The sequence below is a fragment of the Manacus vitellinus genome, unplaced genomic scaffold, assembly GCF_001715985.3.
Source record: "Manacus vitellinus isolate BGI_N305 unplaced genomic scaffold, ASM171598v3 scaffold_0_pilon, whole genome shotgun sequence".
Classification (NCBI taxonomy): Eukaryota; Metazoa; Chordata; class Aves; order Passeriformes; family Pipridae; genus Manacus; species Manacus vitellinus.
Genome location: NW_021938789.1, coordinates 52,318,611 through 52,340,034, shown reverse-complemented (window position 1 = coordinate 52,340,034; position 21,424 = coordinate 52,318,611). Strand labels below are relative to the sequence as shown.

General features: G+C 42.0%; 2 protein-coding genes across 2 annotated transcripts in view; both read right to left on the bottom strand.

Moving 5' to 3' along the window:
- Window positions 1-876: 876 nt before the first annotated feature.
- LOC108639814 lies at window positions 877-2,693 on the bottom strand. The gene is made up of 3 exons (XM_018073355.3): window positions 2,547-2,693; window positions 2,099-2,416; window positions 877-1,647 (listed from the first exon to the last, which is right to left on the bottom strand). Exons 1-3 carry the CDS (start codon window positions 2,610-2,612, stop codon window positions 877-879), a joined length of 1,155 nt encoding a protein of 384 aa, XP_017928844.1. The 5' UTR covers window positions 2,613-2,693.
- Window positions 2,694-6,196: 3,503 nt separating this feature from the next.
- The window catches only part of CDS1 (CDP-diacylglycerol synthase 1), a 32,734-nt gene continuing 17,506 nt past the window's right edge, over window positions 6,197-21,424 (bottom strand). The window contains exons 5-13 of the mRNA XM_029959576.1: window positions 20,597-20,736; window positions 18,997-19,055; window positions 16,624-16,706; window positions 15,055-15,142; window positions 13,925-13,993; window positions 12,873-13,025; window positions 12,175-12,294; window positions 10,102-10,205; window positions 6,197-8,946 (exon numbers count right to left, since the gene is read on the bottom strand). Of these exons, the coding sequence (XP_029815436.1) occupies window positions 8,817-8,946; window positions 10,102-10,205; window positions 12,175-12,294; window positions 12,873-13,025; window positions 13,925-13,993; window positions 15,055-15,142; window positions 16,624-16,706; window positions 18,997-19,055; window positions 20,597-20,736 (946 nt within the window). The 3' untranslated portion in view covers window positions 6,197-8,816. The remainder of the gene's footprint in view (window positions 8,947-10,101; window positions 10,206-12,174; window positions 12,295-12,872; window positions 13,026-13,924; window positions 13,994-15,054; window positions 15,143-16,623; window positions 16,707-18,996; window positions 19,056-20,596; window positions 20,737-21,424) is intronic.

Genomic DNA, 21,424 nt, shown 5'->3' with positions numbered 1-21,424 from the left:
AGCCCTGCATCACAAAGGCCTGACAGCTCACCCCACACTCTGCTGCCAGTGCAGGTGTTCCATGGCAGAGACAAGAAACTTCAGAAAAACCTTCTAGGCCTTCATTCCTATAGCTCAACCAGATAGAAGAACTATAAGCAAGAGAGCTCTTCTAGCTGCAGTAGCTTTGGCCTGCTCAGAGGAAATAAAAAATATCCTCTGAAATTTAAACAGGGACTATATCTCCCCTTTTTGTCTTTGAATACCTTTTTTGAATGTGCACAACTGTCCTGGTTCCTGCCATGAAAGAAAGGCTTAGTTTTTTTCCATTAGCCATGAAGTGGTGTAGTTGAGGAGACGTGGCCGTAGCCTGATGTTATTTTGTATTCCCTCGCATCATTGCCAGTGCTGGTGGCAAGTGACTCACTGACTTCCAAGAAGAAGGATATGGCTTCTGGTTGAAAAGGCAGGGAAAGACATCCAATATTGTTCAGTGAAACCCTGGGTCTGCAGATCTAAGAAACTACAGAAAACCATTCTATTTTATGATTCTTATATCTTAGACAGACATAAGGACCAGAGGAATGAGAGCTCTTCTACCTGCAGTAGCTGTCACCTGCTTAAAGGTAATAAAAATGCCCTCTGGAATTTACAAATGGACTTCATCTCAGCGTTTCGTATTTGAATCCATTTGTTCGTATGCACACAACTCAGGAATTTGGGTGATATTGAAGTTTTTATTGAAAAAAAATTATAATTTATTGATGTCTATCTATTTATCTATCTACCTATTATCCATCTATCTGTCTGTCTTATAATCTATATAATCTATCTATCTATTGTCAAACTGTGATAAAAATGTGAACCAGCCTCAGTCCTAAGGTGTCTCTAGGGGAATCATAGGCTGGTCACAGGAATCACTGGGTAAGCCCAGTCTGGCAGGGTGCGCTTGGGGCAGCAGCCAAATGCCTGAGGCGCCGTCCCTGCAGCCATGGCTCGGGTGCCTCCCTGTGCCGCGCTCTCAGCTGGACACTGCCGAGGCTCAGCACGGTCGCCTCCGGGCACCTTCCTGGCGCTGGCAGCCCGGCGCTGCTGCTCCTGCTCTGGTGGCACACAGGTTCCAAGGAACAGCCTGCACACAGCCCTGAGCACCCTCCCGAAGAGGGAGCGTTGCTGCTGTCGCGCCGGGCCGTCAGTAGCCGCGGGAGAAGGAGCTCCATGGCCAAGGGGTTGTGCGGGCAACAGGTAAGCTCCTGCCTGCAGCGCCGGCACCAAGGGCTCTTCCCAGGGAAGAGCCTGCAGTGCATAGCCAGTGATGGTGGTTGTGGCAGTGCTGGCCTGGCCTGGCTGCTGCTCTCTGGGACGGCTGGGCCAGGCCTGTCCCCACTGAGGCAGCACTGGACTCTGGTACATGGCTGGCTCATCCTTGGTGTTGTTGGGACCAGGTGGAGCTGGAGACACTGGATGTTCGAGGTCCTTTTGCCGCAGCCCACGGGACAGCCCTTTGTCAATCGTGTAGTCCCAGTCTTCACCCTTTGTGGCCAAGGTCCAGGTCTCAGTGGGGAAATGGGCTTCAAGCCATTCCAGCACCTTCTGCTGGCCTAGGATGGCTTCCAGTCCCTCCAGGCCTGTCAGCTCTGGCTTCTCAATGTCCAACTTTGGGTTTCCCTGGCAGATGAGAAAGGAGAGAGGGACATTTCTTGAGGAGATCTCCCTCAACGTGAGGAGGACGAACTTCTTGACACTGAGGGTGGCAGAGCACTGGCACAGGCTGCCCAGGAAGGTGCTGGAATCTCCATCTCCATCGGCATTCTAAAGCTCCCTGGATGCATTGCTGTGTGACGTGCCTCAGGTGAGCCTGAGGCTTGGCAGGGAGGTTGGAGCGGATGATCTCCAGAGGGCCCTTGCAACCCTAAGGATTCTGTGGTTCTGTGCTTTGTCAAGGTCTCCTGGTTACCCCCAGCAAATGCGTGCCAGGCAGCTGGCAGCAGGAGCTGCTGGGACAGGGCTGTGGGAGATGATGGGGCTGCAGCGGTGCAGTGCAGTGGCTGGCCCCAGGAGAGGGAGGCTCATCCCTGTGTCCCTTCTAATGCCATCCCATCCCATCCTCAGCAATTACCTGCCCGGCTCTACCATCAAGCCATATCAGGGAGGCAAGATGGTCCTGGCCCTCCTGCTGTGGGACCTCCTTCTCCTCCAGGCTGTGCAGCTGCCATGGCAGGTTGGCTTTGCCATATGAAGCCCTGAGCTGGGAGCGGGCCCGGCGGCTCCTCTCTAACCCCTGCGGAGGCTCCACCTTGCTTGGTGCAGTGGTTGGGTGGCTGCTGGTGCTCTGCAAGCTCTGTTGGCCAGGGAGTGGTGGCAGCCTGTCCCCATGGAGGGATGAGGTCTGGCCCAGGCTCTCCTCAGGCGCTGCATGTTGCTGGGTGTTGCTCACCTGCGGGAAGGAAATGGAGGAGGTGGTATGGCACAGAGGCAGCTGCCTTGGCACAGCATCCCCCAATGCCAGCAAGCCCTGTCCCAACCCTTTCCCACCAGCAGCCTCTCCCTCTTGCCCCATCCCTCACTTGGCGCCTTGTCTCCAGGCTCTCCTCGAGCGGCTGGGAATTTGCATTCTCGCAAACCTTCTCCATGTCTGTTTTTGGAATCCTCTGGCACAGACATGCCAAAGCACCCAGGGGAGATGCTGCCTCCTGCAGGAGCTGCTCTCCTGGCACTGGACAGCCCAGGGCTCCTTCAATCCCCCCACGGCCAGGGGGGCTGGCCGCTGTGTCACTGTGGTCTCTGGGCACAAGGCAGCCCTGCATCACAAAGCCCCGACAGCTCACCCCACACCCTGCTGCGAGTGCACCTGTTCCACTGCAGAGATGAGAAACTTTAGAAAAACCTTCTAGGCCTTCATTCCTATAGCTCAACCAGATAGAACAACTATAAGCTATTGGGACAGGGCTGTTGTAAATGATGGGGCTGCAGCAGTGCAATGCAGCAGGTGGCCCCAGGCAGAGGGAAGCTCATCCCCCTGTTTCATCTGATGCCATCCCATCCTGTCCAGGTCTGTCATCAAGCCACGTAAGGGAGGCAAGGTGGTTCTCGTCCTCCTGCTGTGAGACCTCCTTCCCCTCCAGGCTGTCCTGCTGCCATGGCAGGGCATCTTTGCTCCACAGAACCTGAGCTTCAGGCGGGCCTGGCCACTCATCTCCAGTTCCTGCAGAGGCTCCATCTTGCTTGGCACAATGGTTGAGTGCCACCAGGTGGCTCCTGGTGCTCTGCAAGCTCTGTTGGCCAGGGAGTGGTGGCAGCCTGTCCCCATGGAAGGACGAGGCCTGGCCCAGGCTCTCCTCAGGCGCTTCATGTTGCTGGTAGCTCCTATACCTACAGTAGCTGTCACCTACTTAGAGGTAATAAAAATATCCTCAGAAATTTAAAATTTTACCTTTTCAGAGACTTTTATTTTTGTATCCATTGCTGGTGTGCACAGAACTCAGTTAAATAGGCTAAATTGAGAGTTTTATTGAAGAAAAATGAGAGAGGGGCATTTCTTGAGGAGTTTTTCCTCACTATGGGGGAGAACGTCTTTACACTGAGGGTGGCAGAGCCCTGTAACAGGTTGCCCAGGGAAGTTGTTGATTCTCCCTCTCTGGAAACATTCCAAAACCACCTGGATGCATTCATATGCAATCTACTCCAGATGACCCTGCCTTGGCAAAATGGTTGGACTAGATGATCTCCAGAGTTCCCCTCCAACCCTCATGATTCTGTGATTCTGTGTGACTGAAATCTTATGCTTCCAGGAGGTCCTTTTGCAAGAAATCCTGGTTTTCTTTCAATGGGCTGATGCCTTGAGAGAGTTGCTGCCTGGCCATATGGCATGGGTACCCTGGTTCACACTCGCTCAGCCCAGGCCATCGCCTCTCATGTTTCCTCTGCACTGCCCTAGTGTCTCCCTAAACAAACTGTTTTCAGGGTTTCACCCCTGTGCTGGCCAAGGACTTGCTCAGGAACAGCAGCACCCCACCTTCATTTTCTGCTTATGAGTCTCTTAGAGTTGGTCTCCCTCTGGCTGTGTTCAAGATAAACATGTTTTTCTCCTCCAGCACATAAAACCCATGTTAATTTACCTGGTGTGTGCTACAAGCTCCCCAAGTGCAACAGTTCCACTAGAAAAAGTTGTTTGTGCTCCTTGACTGAGGTCCGGCCAGGCTTAGAGCCTGGTCTCTTACTCAGGTGGGGTCTTAGGGAGATCTGTACCAAGGGAAAGCCCTGACTTCTCCAGCGACCCAGCGCAGGCAACTGCTCACACACAGACTCACACAAGGCTTCAGCAAGACAGGCAGTGAGAGGGATCAGGCCTCCCCTGCTGGGAGGGTACTCCCATTGGCTGAGTTACAGCCTTCCCGACACGCCTACAATGTGACCCCCATTTAGGGAAGGGTCCCCAGCATTTTCAAAATGGAGGTTATTGATCCGTTGCTGCTGATAGATCCCCTTGTTTCTGGGCAAACTGCACCTCTCTGTAACTGACCACTGAACACTTCCCACCACCAAATGCAACCATACTGCAAACTTTGCAAGAACATCTTTTTATTTATTCCTAATACTTGTTTTGGTGCAGCTGGACATGGCACAGCAGGGAGTCTGGCAGAGCTTGCTTCTGACTGTTCTGGGATAGGCTATGTTTGTATCATATTTTGTCAGACCAGAAACAAGGTCAAAGTTTGCAGAGCTTAACACACCCTTCAAGTACATACAACCCCCAATGATAAGCCACAGTTCGGTAGGTAATATAAACCACAATTGAGCAATTGGGGCTCTTGGTATGTTTTCATTAGAGGTGTGCACGATTTCTGCCAGATAGCACAAGTATTTAATTTCCTGCAATCAAAGAGGAGGGTCCTAACAGTAGAAGCGAAAACACAGCCTCTTGCTGTGAAAGCTGTGTGTGGGATTAGTGCAAAACTCGAGTCCTTGCTGAGCCAGGGGCAGCTGGCCCAGTCACTTCACACAGGAGCGGCAACCACTCAAGGAAGCAAACTGCTGCTATTGCATGTCCACACAGGCAAGTGCAGGTCAATTGGTGGCAATTAAACCGAGCTGAAGCTTTACACCTTGGCTGCCCTATGAAAATATGTTGCCTTTTCACACTCGCTTGCAAACAGTATGTTCGTGCTAACAAAATCCTAATAATACCAGTCTTTCTCACCTCTTCCTTTAGAGAGTTAAACATGTCCCTGTAATTCACAGAACAAGCATCAGTGTTGGGAAGTCGGGGTGCAATATGTATGCCATGAACAAATCATAGTGTCTTTAGTATTCAGCAGTACATTAATGGAGGACTTGGAGTGCTGGGTTTATGGCTTGACTCTGTGATCTCAAAGGCATTTTCAACCTAAATGATACTTTATGGGTGATCCTGATTCCTGTCAGATACAGGACTTGTGCCTCAGTTCATGCAACTTCAAACTGCTAAAGAAGGAACTGAATATCCATTATATCCATTTTATAATTGGGAAACTATTTGCAAGAGAAAGAGTAATTGTAACTCAGCTATGTACCAGTACTAGTACAATCTGGACAAAGGGACTCTGTGCAAGTAATAGTCCAAATGTTATCTGTCTGGCAGAAGAAAACTCACTTCTAACTTTCCCCTTCTTTTCCTCAGAAGACAATTAAGAAGTGGAGGCAGACCACAGGAAAGCTCTGTGCTTCTCCACAAGTTTTCTAAAATCTGAGGAGGTGTGTAGCACACGCAGGATTTGCTGATAGTGAGGGTTTAACAGATGTTAGTCTTCGTAATTTAGAAACGAGATGCATTTCTTACCTGGCTTGTTTGAGGTTGCAGGAGATGAAGGGCCTCAGATCCAAGACTTAAAAGGAAGGAACAGGAAAGCTGGGGAGAGGTAGCTGCCAGCTGCCGCCCCATCATCACCACACACGGTCAATACTGACAGGCCTGTGTCAGTATTGTGGAAATGAGCACCTTTTGGAAAAGATGGAAAAGCTTGCATATCTTTAGACATGAAACACATTGTACAAGTTCAGCAACAAACAAGGATGGTCTGAAGCCTTGAGGGGCAAAAGGTAGGAAATTAATAGCAGGCTTTTCTATTACGAACACAAATTTAAAGAATAACGTAAAGGAATATAAATTCTTGTTAAGAAATCTCCACCCACTGTGCATGCTATAGGAAATACAAGACTGGAGGATTTCTGTCACAATTTTATTTATTTATTTATTTTTTTACAATGCCTGTTTCAATGAAAGATTGAAACAGTCAAACTAAAACAGACGTTATATGCTCATACCATTTACAATATTTACATAATATACAGTTTTCTTTTTTGCTCAGTGGGTAATTATAACACCTTGGGACAAAAGTGTAAGTGAAAAGAAGCACTGGTGTAAAAAGTTAGACTTTCCTGTTTCTGATGTTGCAATGCTTGAACTAACAGAAGTGGCAAGTGGGGTAAATGCTCTGTGTAGTAACCAAGTGTAGTTGTCACTTCATAGTGACAGGTACTGCTCAGCTTTATTTACACCAAGCCTAAGCCAGCAGGAAGCTATTACTCTATCTAGAAAATTGATGACTGAGTTCACAATTCATCCCTTCTTCATTTTAACATTGAAAAGCAGAACTGCAGTGTTGAATTTTCTATCGTGCACATAGATAGCAATTAATTTCAAATCTTTTTTGTATTAAATACTAAAATATATTTTAACTTTCTTATTATACATGCTATAAAAGTACACTAAAAATTTCAAGTTTCTGAAGTAACAATTACCCTTCTATATATATATATTCTCTATATAATTTTTAAATATTTAGATTTTTTTTAATACCCAGGATAAAGATATGCTAGCTCCAGTATGGCTGCGTTTTATCATAATGTCTACCAAAGTCCCATACATAACCAAAGCCTCATCTAAAAGCTAGTTTTGCAGGTATTCTACTTTGGTCACCACCTCATTTTCCCTTCCCTTCTTTTTAAAGCACATTTCCAAAGGTAGCTGTGCTACCTTTTAACTTCAGGTTATGCCCTATCCTGAGTAAGAGCTGAATTTCAGTTCCCTCCAATTAACAAACCAAGTCACACAGCCACTGATGGACAAAGAGCAGGTGGCATTTTTCACCTCTTGGAGTGTTCTTTCAACACAGTACTGCAATCTCCAGGTCAGACATAATTCAATTCTGTCAAATACCTGACATCAACAGGAATTGCTTTAGGCCTGGATTTTGTTCAATGTACATGGGTGCTTTTCCATACACACGGTACCATGGCCCAAGGGCAAAACAGAGTGCACGGTGGTCTCAGCTACATGGTGTTCAACAAAAAGCAGTTTGAATTTTATAGATATGGCTTATGACCCACCCAAGTGATTTTTTCCACGGTTGCATCCTCAAGTAGCACCAACCTTTTAAAATTTTAATCTTTAATATATATACATACATCTTTTAATAATTTATATATACACACACACACACACACAGAGAGATGTGGCCTCGGTACGTTCACCGCAGGAGGAAATTATTTACAGTGAGCTGGAAAAATGAAATTGTATCAAGTTACAGTATATGAAAACAAAATTGGCATTTGTGCTTTTTCTTTGTACAGGAGTAATTTTTGTCATTTCAAAAAAGGTTCATATTTTTATTTGCATCAAGACATGTCACATGATGAAAAAAGTTATAAAACAACTAGGATTGAGAATTATAGAGCATTAATGCTCCTCATATACCCCCTAAGTCAACCGAATAGCTGCTTTCTATAAAAATTCTCCATTCAAACCCCTCTGTGGTTACCCAAGCTTGCTTGAGGATCTTCTTAATAAATGATAACAGCAGAAGAACCATGCATCCTGTCTTGCACTGTGCACATTCAGGAGCTAACAGTTTCTGCCTTCACTGAGAAACACATTTATACATAGGACTTAAACTTCACTTTTTACTCAGGACCTCAAAGTGCTTTTAAAAAGAAGGAAATACCCCGATTCTACACAGCAGTTAAGAGGCACAAGGAATAAGGCTTGAATTACTGTCTTCAGACACTGACCAGGCCGTGGAAACTAAGGACTTAAACTCCAGATTCTCCCTGATCCGTTTACTGGTAGGAGAATTCCATTTTCTCAGGTAATCTCTACTCCTGGATGTACACAATTGTTTATAATGTGTAACACTAACCAAAAAAAATAGTAGTTCCACAGCCCAAACTGCCCAGCTATATTTCAATCAATGTACTTTTCTCTTGAAAGCATGAAATGGTTTCATAAGAAAGCTGCTAAATTAAAAACAGAGGTAGGCTTAACCTTCATAATGGTTTAATAAAAACAAGTAGTCCAATACAGCAGGCTGTAAGTACTACTTTGACCAGGCTAACAAGTGTTTTCTGGCCAACAGGAATTTCAGCACCAGCCTACATAGAAGTTACTGCCTGCCTCATATGTTCAAACTTCAGGAACCACTGGAGACCAAAAAAGTGTTCTTAAGATATACAGTTTTAAGTAACTCATTAAAAACTTACAGTGAATTTCATTATTTTTCTTCCTTAACTACAAAGACTGTCAGGCTGGGTGCTGGAGGAAGACTGCTCCCATCCACCTCAGGAACTAAAACACGCAGCATGTGAACTGTTACTTTGTAAGCATTTGAATTATTTTAGGAGTAAGAGATCTTTAGTGTCCTAGTAAGAAGTCATAGTATTCACATTCATTTCAGGAAACATTCACCTTTTCCAGACCACAAACTACTCTTCCTATAGCTATTATTTATGTGCACCTTTGCAATGCTTTTCCACAGGCTTCTCGTAAATGAAGTTTTCTTCTAGTCCTCTGTTTTAACAAACTACCCTCTCAGAGATGGCTGAAGAATCCCTTTTTCAACGAGGTGAGATTTCAGGGTTTTATATACACTTAATTGTTGCTCAGGCTGAAGTATCAACAGCTGTTTCAGTAATTTGCTGGGATTTGGACCCCTGTCAATGAAAAAAAAGAAATGTTTGGGTTTTTTTGTGACTGCAACTCTGAAGAATCTTTTTAGATAGCTTTCCATTTTTCTCTTGCTGCACAAACAATGCCTTCCCTTTTTAGAGGACACCGAGTTATGGATTCCTCCCAGTCTACCTCCTCAGGATGCATGAGCTAGCATTACTGGGAGAGCATACTCTTAGCTCAACGTGAACAGAAACTAAAAGCATTTCTATTTGCTGTCAAATGGGGATACTGAGAAGACTTATGACAAGACTCACTGATTCATCCTTAATCACTGTATCAGAGTTTTTCATCAACAGATCTTTTTTCGTTTAGTATCTGTTGCCAGCCAGATAAGCTGTGTACTACTGAACTAAATGGGAAGTTGGCCAAGTTAGTAAAGAAAACTGCGAATTAAACCAAGCTTTTCTAAATATCAGCCTCATTTTTAGCTAGCCACCTAGTTACAGTCTACTAAGATGAACCAAATATAAAGCAAAGAATATGTTGCTGATATGCATTTACATGTTATCATATGCACTTAGAAAACTAAGGGCTTGTGTCAGTTTGGCTCCTTGACCCACCTCTGCCCTAGAAACTAAAATGACTACAGTAAGAGAATTGTGATTCCCATGATTTCTTCTTGAAAACTGGTGCGGTTCAGGAAAGATAAGCAGGATTTTTAAGAAGTTGTCTCCTTTCTTTAACCATTGCATTTTCATCATAAACATCCCAAGCCAAGCAGCTGAGAAATACTGAAACTTACAGGAAGAACTGCAGTCCTGCAACCTACAGGCTATTAAGGAACGGCACAGGAAAAGCAGATGCTGCACAACTCTCCTGCCTGAAACTGTGATCCTATACCTTCCTGTAGTCAGTAAATTATAATAAAACTGCTAGTAGGCTGCTACATAAAACTTTCTGGTATTTTGGATACATGGGTTACCTTTCAGAGCAGTCATGAAAACATTAGGGCATAGCTTGAACCTGACACAAATCCTAGGCAGTGACGTATGTTTTCTTAATAGTTCTGTATTTGAAATATTGCATAAATCATATTTAGAAACTGCAATCTCTGCTATGCTAAAATAACTCCTATAAATTCATTATAGAAATATGCTATACATGCTTAAGGAGTTAACATTGTAAAAAGCCCATACCTTATGAAACTGGTGATATAGACATGAACAAAAGTGGCCATCAGGTACTGACAATCAAAGCGATCCATTATCCCACCATGCCCAGGGATTGTGTCTGCAAAATCCTTTTGGGTGTGAAGGATGGGAGGGGAAAAAAAAAAAAGAAAAGATGGTCAGTGGTTCCGACGAAACACGCTAACGATGTGTCACTTGGAAGCAGCACATTAGGGCTGCAAGTAAGCTATGTTTTCACTGCACTGAGCCAGAAGTTAGCAAGAGGCTCCTTTGCTAAAGGAGTTTTTAACCACAAAGGTGAATCAGGGGGTGAGAAGAAAAAGAAGAGATGAAACAACTTGTCCACAGTATCGCACAAGAGGACAGCGGTAGGTCAGGTGCAAGTGTGTGGCAGTGCTGAGAACACTTGTGTGCCTATACATACTTCATTTTGTGGCGAGCCTCTTAAGCTAATGGCTGTCGTTTCTTGCCTCTCCAGAATCTAATTCTCCTCTTTAATACCTTTATTGCTTTATCCTCTACTGGTAGGTATTGCTGAAGCACTTGTTACCAGGTAATGTATATTTGCTGCAAGAGAAGCAGTAACTTGAGGACTCTCCAGTCCTGCCCAGTCACCTGCCCTTTTTCTCACTGGGTTCTTGGTAACCACAGTTAAAAACCATAATGTGTGCATGCAATATAAATATATTTAACAGAATCAAAAAACCCTGTGGTGAAAAAATCATTGCTACCTAAAAAAATATATTCCTGGTGCAAACAAAGCTCGATACACTATTTTTGTGTTACCTGATCCTGTCTGTAGAGCAGCTTTATCAATCAAAATACCCTCATACATCCTTTTAGTCATCCACGCTCACTTGTGCACTCTTGGGGTGAAAACCCTTAGTCATGTGGGGCAACTGCCAGCAAGTTAAACTCATCCTGTGCCTGTGCCACACCAGCCCTCCAGTGCTGGGCAAGCATGGAGTGTCTAACCTCACCTACACACTGTCTTCAGTAGCAATTCCACATTAACCTTGACTTCCCAACAGTCCTTTGGTCATCACCTTGGGCCCAGAGGTTTTAAAAGAATCTACTTTTTAACATACTACTTTTGAGAATACGTGCTGCTTTTCAGAAGCATTAATTTTCCCCCAAAATCCCTTCTTCACACACACAGTCTTCTGCTCCCTGGACTCACAGGTACAGCAGCGCACGGGGCTGTGGCTCACAAAGTGCCGGGCAAGCTGCTTGGACCAGCATAAGAAAGAGGGATAAATACTAGCACATGTACAGGAGTTCAGCACAAACAGAGGGGTTTATACACTTCTGTGCAAAGACACATGCCAGTCTGGCAGACATACAGAACAACAAGAATGACGACAAGCAACAGGATAAGATTTACAGCAGTCCTACCAAGACATAAAGAAGGCCGGGAGAAAATTTGGGGCTGCCCTCTTCCCATACTCCCACTGCCACTTAATACCAGCCAGGGACAACACTGCCACAAGCAACAGCTCACACCTTGCAATAAACAGAGGTTAGTACATCACAGAATTTGCCAATACACACACTAGTTACAAGGCAGCACCGTATTGGCAAAGGCAGCCAAACATCTCATGCTTTGGTGAACCTGACACACCAGCATCTGCATAACACACAAATACCACTGCTAAAACACAGCCAGCCACAATCTGAAGGGTAAACCACTGTCAGCACTTCTTAGGCATCTACAGGTTGCCTTTCATGTCAAGTATAATATCTCACATCTTGCTTGTCTAAACCACTTCTGCAATGTGACTTGGAAGAGTAATTATCAACCAAACTAAAACCACATTATTCTTAGATTTCCAGCATTAAAGTCACATGCTGATCATGCAAAGTTTGAAGAATAACACACACACACACACATATGTATCTCTCTGATAAAACTAAGTCCTGCTTCTGATGCTAAAAAACAGCTCAAACATAATTACAACTTAGTAGAAACACTAAGTACTACAACGAATTGTTTAAAAAAAACCCAAACACTACTCCACTAATTTATCTAATTCAAAGAGAAAACCAAAACAAAACCATCTTACAGGATTCATTACACACCTTGATTTTGAAAGCTCTTTTAAATCCACTGGCAAAGAATCCTCCAAATGGCCCAATTAATGAGGCAAATATTGACAGTGCAAAGCTGTGCATCTGAAATGGGTACATATGCACTGTTTCCTGCAAGAAAAATAATTAACAATGTATTTCAGAATGTTTGATTGTAGGCATTTCAATCTTACACATTTTAAAGAGTCGGTGAGTACATTACATGGAACTATTGCTGGTAGTTCTTCTAAGTTCTAAGCATGGAAGTAATACATACACATAACACACACAATGCTATGGTGATGAAAAGAGTAAAAGTCTGTTCCTAATGGCAGTTACACACTAGCTGAAAACAGAATGAAGTTCTATGAGCTTATTTAAGCTTGCCACTAATTCGGGCCTTAACAAGCCTAAGCCCACTTTCCACAAAAATTCAAAGGTTGCTCTTCAAAAATAAGGTTTGTCATCCACTTCCAGCACAAAGAGAACACAGGCAGGTTCCCTTGGGTGACTCCAGCAGTGCATTTCAATTGCTCTTGGGTGACCACCTCCCCTGTATGAGCAATGAAGAGAGTCACGGTATCAATTCAGTTCTTATCCTTCAAGTCTTACCTGCATTCAGATACCCTTCTAAAATGGTTTAGAAACCCATTTAAGCTGGGAAGTATGATTTCAATTTTAGCCAAAGCCTTTTTTTTTTTTTAACTTACCCATCCCAACACAGCCTGAAGCAATGGTGGCACAGAGTACTTCTTCATTTGAAACAGCTCTGAAGGTTCACACTCTGTCACAAATCTGTTGGTTTCACTGTTATATTCCACAGGGCAGACAAAGTACTGATGTTGAGCCAAAAAATAGGAAAACTGAAAAGCAAAACAAGGTCTCCTGAATTAGGTACTTGTTGTTACACTCAAAAATCATATTTTAATGAATGGCTTTGTCACCACAAGCTCAGAGTAATAAAAACCTTTCTAAGAAGAAGGAGTAAAATCAGTCTGTTTAAACTAGAGAATGCCTCAATAAGGCAGATGTTCAATGTGTTTAGTGATGATTTCCCAAATTGTTTTCCTTTTCATATCTCTCAGATTCATATCTACTGGATGTTTCTGCTTTATAAAATCCCAAAATGTTAGCTACTCATATTTTTTTGCAGTTCACTTCCCTATTAAAACTTGAACTATCTCTTCTACCAAGTTTGGCTGTTATTGCTGATTTTGGTGTTATCGCAACAGTTACTTATGCTGTTATTATCTTCTATGCATATCATCAGTGTAAGCTGCTTTCCAGGAGAAATGCCTTTATAAAGTATGTAATACAAAAGTACTACTTTGCAAAGCATAAATGATACTATCAATAAACTTCAATTTCAAAATAGGGATGCAACTCACAGATAAAACTATTCCAGATATAGTAACAATAATGGCAGAAAATGGTCAATATAACCTGTTTAGGAGAGGTGCAAGCCTTGCCTACCCTTTCCAGCTAGTTATGAATTGGCAGAATTCTCTAGCCAAAAACCCTCTAACTCCTAGGCTTTCAGCAGTTTGAGATGACCGAATTTATCAGTAATCTTACTTCAAGTAAAAATACAAAGACTGAATCTATACAAGGAAATTTCCACCCCCAGAAATGTTCAAGGTCAGGTTGGATGGAAGTGGAAGGTGCCCCTGCCTGTGGCAGGAGGGTTGGAACAGGATGATCATTAAGGTCCCTTCCAACCACAACCATTTTATGGTTCTATGAATGTCCTGTGGTTACTTACAATAAATCCAAATACGACAGTGGAAAAGAAGCCTCCAATGAACCCTTCCCAGGTCTTCTTGGGAGACAGCTAGGCACAAAAGAGAATTAGTCCATCAGTTGCATCACTGAACCCTTTTTTACTCTATTTCTTGATCTTGTTTGTGACAATTATGCTCCTACGTGGTTTTTCAAAGGGATGTGGGGAATAACTGGATGTCAGCAGCTGCAGCTGCTGCCTGTGATAAAGGAGTATGTCTAGGACCTGTCCCAGGCAAGGAGGGAAAGAGCCACAGTTTGGTGCCACTGTGCAGCCTGTGGGAAGGGAGAGTTCCCATCCCATGTGTTGCTGCCTCTGGAGGCTGCTGCTGGCCTCTGGCTGCACCTGACCCAGACTAAGCAGCTGAGCTCCTTTCAAGCAGAAGACTGGAAAAGCTGCAGGAGCATATCTTGGCTCTGTGGAGACCTCTGCAAGCAAGTGCCCATTTAGATAGTGCCAGAAGCCTGACACAACTACTGCTGAGGACACTCCTCAGGACACACCAGCTTCCTGCATACAGCCTGGCTAATTAATACAGAAAATAACTAGGGAGACCAGTGTAGCAAGCTATTTTCTTCACCAAATGCTATCACATTTTCAATTTAGGAGCAGTTTAATATCAGAACCAACTAAATACCCAAAACTTAAAATACCCAAAACTTAACATGGCAACATCATCAAAATAATAATTCACAGGTTTCTGTGGGGTCTTGCATATTCTACTAGAATAGGAAGATTAATGCTTGAGCCCTTCACAGTGCTACATCAATGAGACCAAATGAAGAACAGGTATATATGCCCTAGTGGCTTATTTCAAATTAGTTTCTGTGCAGTAAGCATGCAGTGAAACCTGCACAGGAAATCCAAAAAGAATGTGATTATAAATAGTGATGCAATAGACTAGAACTGTACTACCTGTAATGCCAATATTACATTCACATTAATCCCAGTTTCCATTTACAAATCTTCAGGAAGAGGGTAGTCAATTTGGGCTTTTTTAGTAAAGGTGTGCATCATGCAGCTCAGTATGACGTATTAATACATTTAATACAAGAAACAAAATTGCTATAAATTGTAAAAACTTGTTAGTGAGGAAGCACCTAAGTACCTACCTTAATTAATGGAGTTCTGCCAAAGAAGAACCCAAAAATGTAAGCAGTAATATCATTGCAGATAACACTTGAAATTGGAACCAGAAACCTAGAGAAAGATATTAGAAGTTTCATGGAGAGAAAGAAAAGCTGCCTGAACCTAAACACAGAACAGAAATTCAAACAGCAGCATTTCCTTCTGGGGAATTTTTCTGTAGTATTTAGAAGGAGTTATGTTTCATAATGTGTTCACCTTGTTCCCCCATGAGCAGCATATTTAGCTATACTGGTTTTAGTCTTCAGCCAAACAAGATCATTACAGATCCATGTTAGTTCAAGTTAAAAATATTATTTTGGTGCATGAGTTAAAACAAGAACAGGCTGTTTTTTTCCTATCAGGCTTGAAGACGGGTACCACAGTTAAGAAGAAATCAATAGATATAAACGTGCTAATGTTTCTGATAACATCAAAACAAGCAAATTCCTTAAAAAGTTTAAATGATAGCTAAATACATAAAAAATTAGTTTTCCTTTCCCCCCACCCCTGTGAGTTTGGAGCAGCCTGTGTTAGCTTTTTAAGTGTTCTTTGCATGCAGACTGCTTCTGAATTTGTTGTTCAAGTCCATTAAGCTTTTTTTCCCCCTTTTCAAAGCAGGGATGTATTAATAAGCTAAAAATCAGATTTTGTGACCATCTGCCAAACTACCTAGTAAGAGTAGCAATAAGAAATACTAGGTTAGCAAGGCAAATATGTTCAGTTTTTGGCACATGAACATGATTACTATGAAAAGAATTTCTATATACAAACTTTGTCAAAGGCTTTGGGCTTTCTTTCTAACTACACAACCTTGTCTGCAATAATCTCCTCACATGTTCATATATCAGGAAAACAAAAAGGAGAACATGCAGCATTATGTCCTCAGAAGAACACAAAGCACATCCTTCATGTGCTTGTTCCTTGTTTCCCAACTTGAAATTTACCTTGTCCCTGAAGAAGTGCAAGGAAACATACCCTCTCTTTGAAGAGTGGTTTTAAGTAATCAAGTTTAACTGCATTGCCAGAACTTAATGTATCACTGGAAATGAGGCACTAAGATGACCCAGCAATAACCAAGATTAAAACTCTTAAAATATTTTAAGTACTCTGAATTTATTTGAACAGGGAAGGCTGTAGGGAAGGTGGCCAGATTGAGGCTTTCAAATTAAATGGTCCATCTTCAATAGCTCTGAGCAACCTGAAGCTCCCAAGTAATTGAAAAAGAATTGCTGGATATTCATCCATTCAGCAAAATGCTGCAGAACCTATTTGACCAAGCATGCAATCAACACTACTCCTTGCAAGTAAATGAAGCGGTTGTTTGAAATCATCCTACTTGTGTCTGTCAGTCTAAAGAGGTTGCTGCTTCCTCTTCTGTATCCTTTACCTCATTGCTCCCAATTCCTTCGACTCCCCTTCCAAGCAGACGTTAATGCTCCTTTAATTTGTACTGCTTTAACTGTTCCCTCGATTATTCCCTAACCAGATCTATGTAAAAGAACCAACCTTTCAATGCAATAGAGTTACAAACCAGTTTATTACTGTCCCCTTACCAGATCATGCCTTCAAAGAGATTTTGGATGACAAGATGAGATTGAGTTACAGTGATCAGCAAAGTGACATGAGTCCATGCGAACTGTTAACAATGCAACAACACAACAGTTAGTGAAAACACCGACCCATACACCTGGATAAATACTGGCGTGTCAGCTAGAGGAGCTATTTAGGAGCTCACAGGGAAGATCAGTTCTGGTGATAATGCAAGAGATGTGTGCATACAGTATATCACAAGTTAGCTGGCTTTCTGAAGCAAGCAGTGAAACTTTAGCAGGTTTCCCCATCACTTACCTCCACCCAGAATTTTTTAACGTGCGGTTTAACACCTGATTTAATAAGACATACATCTTCAGCATGAAAGCAGCAAAGAAATATAAGCAGTGTGATATTCTGTATATACATATAACAGACATGTTAGAACTGTAACAATAAAATGGCAATGAATTACTCATGAAAGAGTCACGTTACATGGATGTGGATACCTTTCATAACAGAATACTCTTACGAAACATGAAAATTCTCAGGATTAGTGAAAATGAAGTGTTAGTTTCTAAGTGCACAGTCATTTAAACAGTCATTTTCCTCAGTATTACTGTACATACTTGGTATGTAATCTGTAGCACCAGCGTGCAACAAAGTAGTTTCCAAACAGTTCACCAGTAAAGATTCTACAGTAGATTTTACTTTCCAAACACTTAAATCAAGAACTGGTAGTTTTTCTATGATATACCAAATTTAAGCACTCAAAGTCTGGGCCATTTAACACTCTTAATATCCTACTTCTTTAATTCTCTTATCACGTGTGTTTTCCCATGGCAGCCAGACTCTATTTCCAGATAAGACAAACTTGAGAATGCTGAAAGGAAGGGTACAAGAAATTACTAAAGGTTTCTGAAAGTATTACCTGCTGGTTAATTAAAGGAGCTCTGCTGCTAAATTTTTAGTATTTGTACAGTGATAATGGAATACCACATAAAACTAAGTGGCTACTCTATGAGAATCACAGAATGATTGGAGTTGGAAGGGACCTTAAAGATCACTTAGTTCCAACCCCCCCCACCATGGGCAGGGACACCTTCCACTAGACCACACTGCTTGGGGGCCTATCCAGACTGCTTGAACACTTCCAGGGATGGGATAGACTTTCCTTGTCTGTCCAAAAATTGTGCTGCCACACCATGGATACATGGCTTCCCTCTGTTTTATTGCAATTCTTAGGTAGTCACACTTTAATGTTTTCTTGGCAGACACCAAGTTGTATGACTGACACCAGACTTTTTCTACCTTCTTTCCAAGAAAGGAAAAAGGGGAAAAAAAATCATGGAAAAGAAGGTAAAGACTACATCTTCTAGAAAAACTGCATCTCCCTGACAGGGAAGTTCCCCCACAAACAGGGTACATTATTTTGAGTAAAAGATTTTTTTCCATGTTCATACAGGGCCCAGTAAAGTCCTAGTCTAGAATTAGGGATCCTCAATGGTAAAATGCTACCTAAAGCAGTGTAGAAACAGAGGGGTTAACTGCATCCCCAGAGCTTTAGGAAATCTTTAAGGTTGTGCAATGCCCTGATTGCTCAAGTTCTTTAAAGACAGGAGCTGTACCACATTACTGTTTCATCGTGGCTTCTAGTCATTCCAATATAGAAGTGGGAGTGGGAATGGTGTCAATGGGGTGTTTTGAGTTTGTTTAAGGTAATTTTTTGTTTGTTTGTTTGTTTTTAACCTGTAATGTTATAAAATTAGGTTTTGACCTATAAGATACATATTAAAAAAGGGTTCATGCTCTTGATTAGCTACTATGTTGTTTATTAGATGGACAAACACAAGAGATGAGAATGCTGGTTTCTTCTAACAGACCAATGATCTACTGAAATACAACAGAGCAGAAGACCAGAGCAGCTGTGAAGTATCACAGAATAAATCTTCCACACAGGGGTTAAGATGAAGTTCCCTTCATAGTACTTCAGCGGGGCCTCTACAAAGTAACACTTGAGTCACAAGAACCACTTCCCACACTGCCCTGAACTGTTTGGCTTCAGACCTGGGAGGGAGATGCACACCCCTTTCTCTAGGAATCTCTTCAGTATCAGCCTATCACTAAGGGAAACGTATCATGCTGTACACACACAAGGCCTCACCAAGGACAGATTGTACTGACTGAAAGGCCACATCCCATGATACAATAATAATAATAATAATCTGCAGAGTGAACAGATACCAAACGTTCCAACAACATTTGATTTCATGGTACTGTCAATTTAAGCACATTTTCCACACCTCTCTTCCAAACTAGTTTATGAACACAGGGACATGACTGTTTCTAGTGACATTCATAACGTGAATGACCACGGCAAAGTGGGTAATACACACCATGTAAAACTGCAGACGATAATGTTTCTTCACTAAACTCAAAACAAACATGCAGAATCCTGTAAAACAAAGCAAGTGTAGTTTGTACCATCTTATATGCAATGACACTGAACTGTGATATACCAGTAATTCTCTTCCTTTGAAGCAGTTTTTAATTCCTCTGCTGCTAGGAGCGTTTGCTTATATTCAGTTAAGTGTACATATAGAATTATTCTCATATAAGATTATGATTTAGTTAACACAGATTTAGCTACCATCAGTAAAGAACATTCATCTCAGTACATACAAGGTCTCATCGTGGATACCATTTTTAGTGGAAGAGGTCATCACTTTTAAAAACCACTCAAAAGCCAGGTCAAAAAAATGGTTTTAAATAATTAATAGAAATAAACAGAAGGAAGAGGACCAGCTTGCCCCTTTTCCCCAGACAGGCACACAGTCATATGCAACACAAGCGTGAAGTGCAGGTGTTGGAGAATTCAGCTGACCAAAAGAAACTTTCTGGGTGGCTAATAGAGCACCTCTTCTCTCCTATGGCAACTTCCTGTGCCAGCAGGGGTCAGAGGCCCTCAAAAGACCCTAAACCCTGGGGATAGAGCCTTAGTAACTCCTCAATCCTAGTGTGCCAGAGGGCAAATTACACTCTGCCTCCTGCTTTTGCTCATGACTAGCTTGCCTCATGTCTCCCCTCACTGGGTCATGAGGCATTAGTTAAGTTAGTTTCCTCAAGCCAGCTGAAAAAGGTCAGGTTCTGCAAAGCTGGTTTCAAGTGTGTGATCTAAGCACTGAGTAGAATTTTTCTTTAGTTTAAAAAAAAAACACCACAACAGTAGACAGACTGAGAGTTCATCAAAGACCAGGTTTCTCACTACAGTTTTTAAGTATTTGTACCATAGCAGTCCCCTGTCCCTTAAGCCAATCTGAGTCTTCAGTTGATTTACTTTTATGCTAAAGTAATAGTAACTGCATTGCTGAAAACACTGTGGACTACATTTACATGTTCACAAAGCAATACCCCACGAGAGTGCCAGTTTATGTCTCTTCTTCCTAGAGAGGAGGCTTTTAAAGAGTCTTTCTTTGGACAGGGCAGAAATCTATCCATAAGGCAAGTATCTGAATGTCTTGCAGACAAAGCTAAGACTCAGGCATTTTGACTAATCAGTTTAAAATATATTAGTAAATCCTATTACTGTAGACCTCGCAGAACACTTGTACAGAAAAGCATCAACACAGCACAGCAATTACACACATACAAGTCATCTCCACAGTCTGCTGAAATAGTGTTCACATATTCAGGTACTGAGCCCCAGTTCTTCAGTGATCAAGGCCACTGTTTACCAACTTCTCTTCAGCACTATTAGCTCAACTTTCTCAAGATCATCTACTTGTTTAGGCTGCTTTCTTCTTCTTGGTGAACACAAAATTCATCTTTTCGCAGAAAAAATGGAACCACAAACACGTAATTTCCTTGGACATTATGAGGAAAGAGAAGCTGGAAGTGCATAAAGATAGGAAGCAACTATACATATTTTTAAATTAAATAAGTATAGACACAAATGCAGCACAAAGTTCTTTCATTTTTGTGATTTCCTACACTTACCTGTTAAATACAGTGCAAAAGATATAAACCTGTGGTAACGAATGAGGAATTGTAGCTGTTCTCTTCTTTGCACAAATGTAGCGAAGTAATCAGCTACAGTCTCTCCGTAAAAGAAGTAGTTCACACACAGCAAAAAGTACCTGCAATATGCAACAGTTAACAGTTATTTTAATAATATGCACTAAGTGCAATTCTTAAAAAAAAAAACCAAAGAAACCAAAACCACAAACAAAACCAACAAAAAACCCACAACAGAAAAGATCACACAAAATAAAAATCAGAAGGGTAGAAAAGACATGTGACAAAACCAAAATTCAAGTATAAATCCAGTTTTAAGGGTCAGTGTCTCCTCCGACAAGCCAATTTTTGTAATTTATTTCTTCTAAAGCAATGACACTAGAAAAACAAACACATTTTTCAGAATGCAGTTGGAAAATTCTTTTCATCCTTAACTATGGCATTGGATACTCCACATATATGCAAGTCCATTTCAAATATTCTAAAAGTAGAGAACAAGTATCTGCCATCAATATTGACACAAGCAGTCCTGCATATTCTTTTCCTGTATCCTAAAAAGGGTAGTTTGTGATTTCTGCCTTGGAAACTGGAAAAAAGATACTTGCAAAATGAATCCTCTGAGGTTATATGACAGTGAATCCAACATGGGGCTTGAGGATCTCAATACAATTATGCTCTTGCCATCTGGCCTGAGGATTGTCATCTGAAAGAGTTTCTGATGCATCTCCTGCTCCTCTCCACCATGCACTCTGCCTTTTAGCTTTCTTGATTGAGCAGTAATCTTACAGCATTAAATCCATCAACTAACTA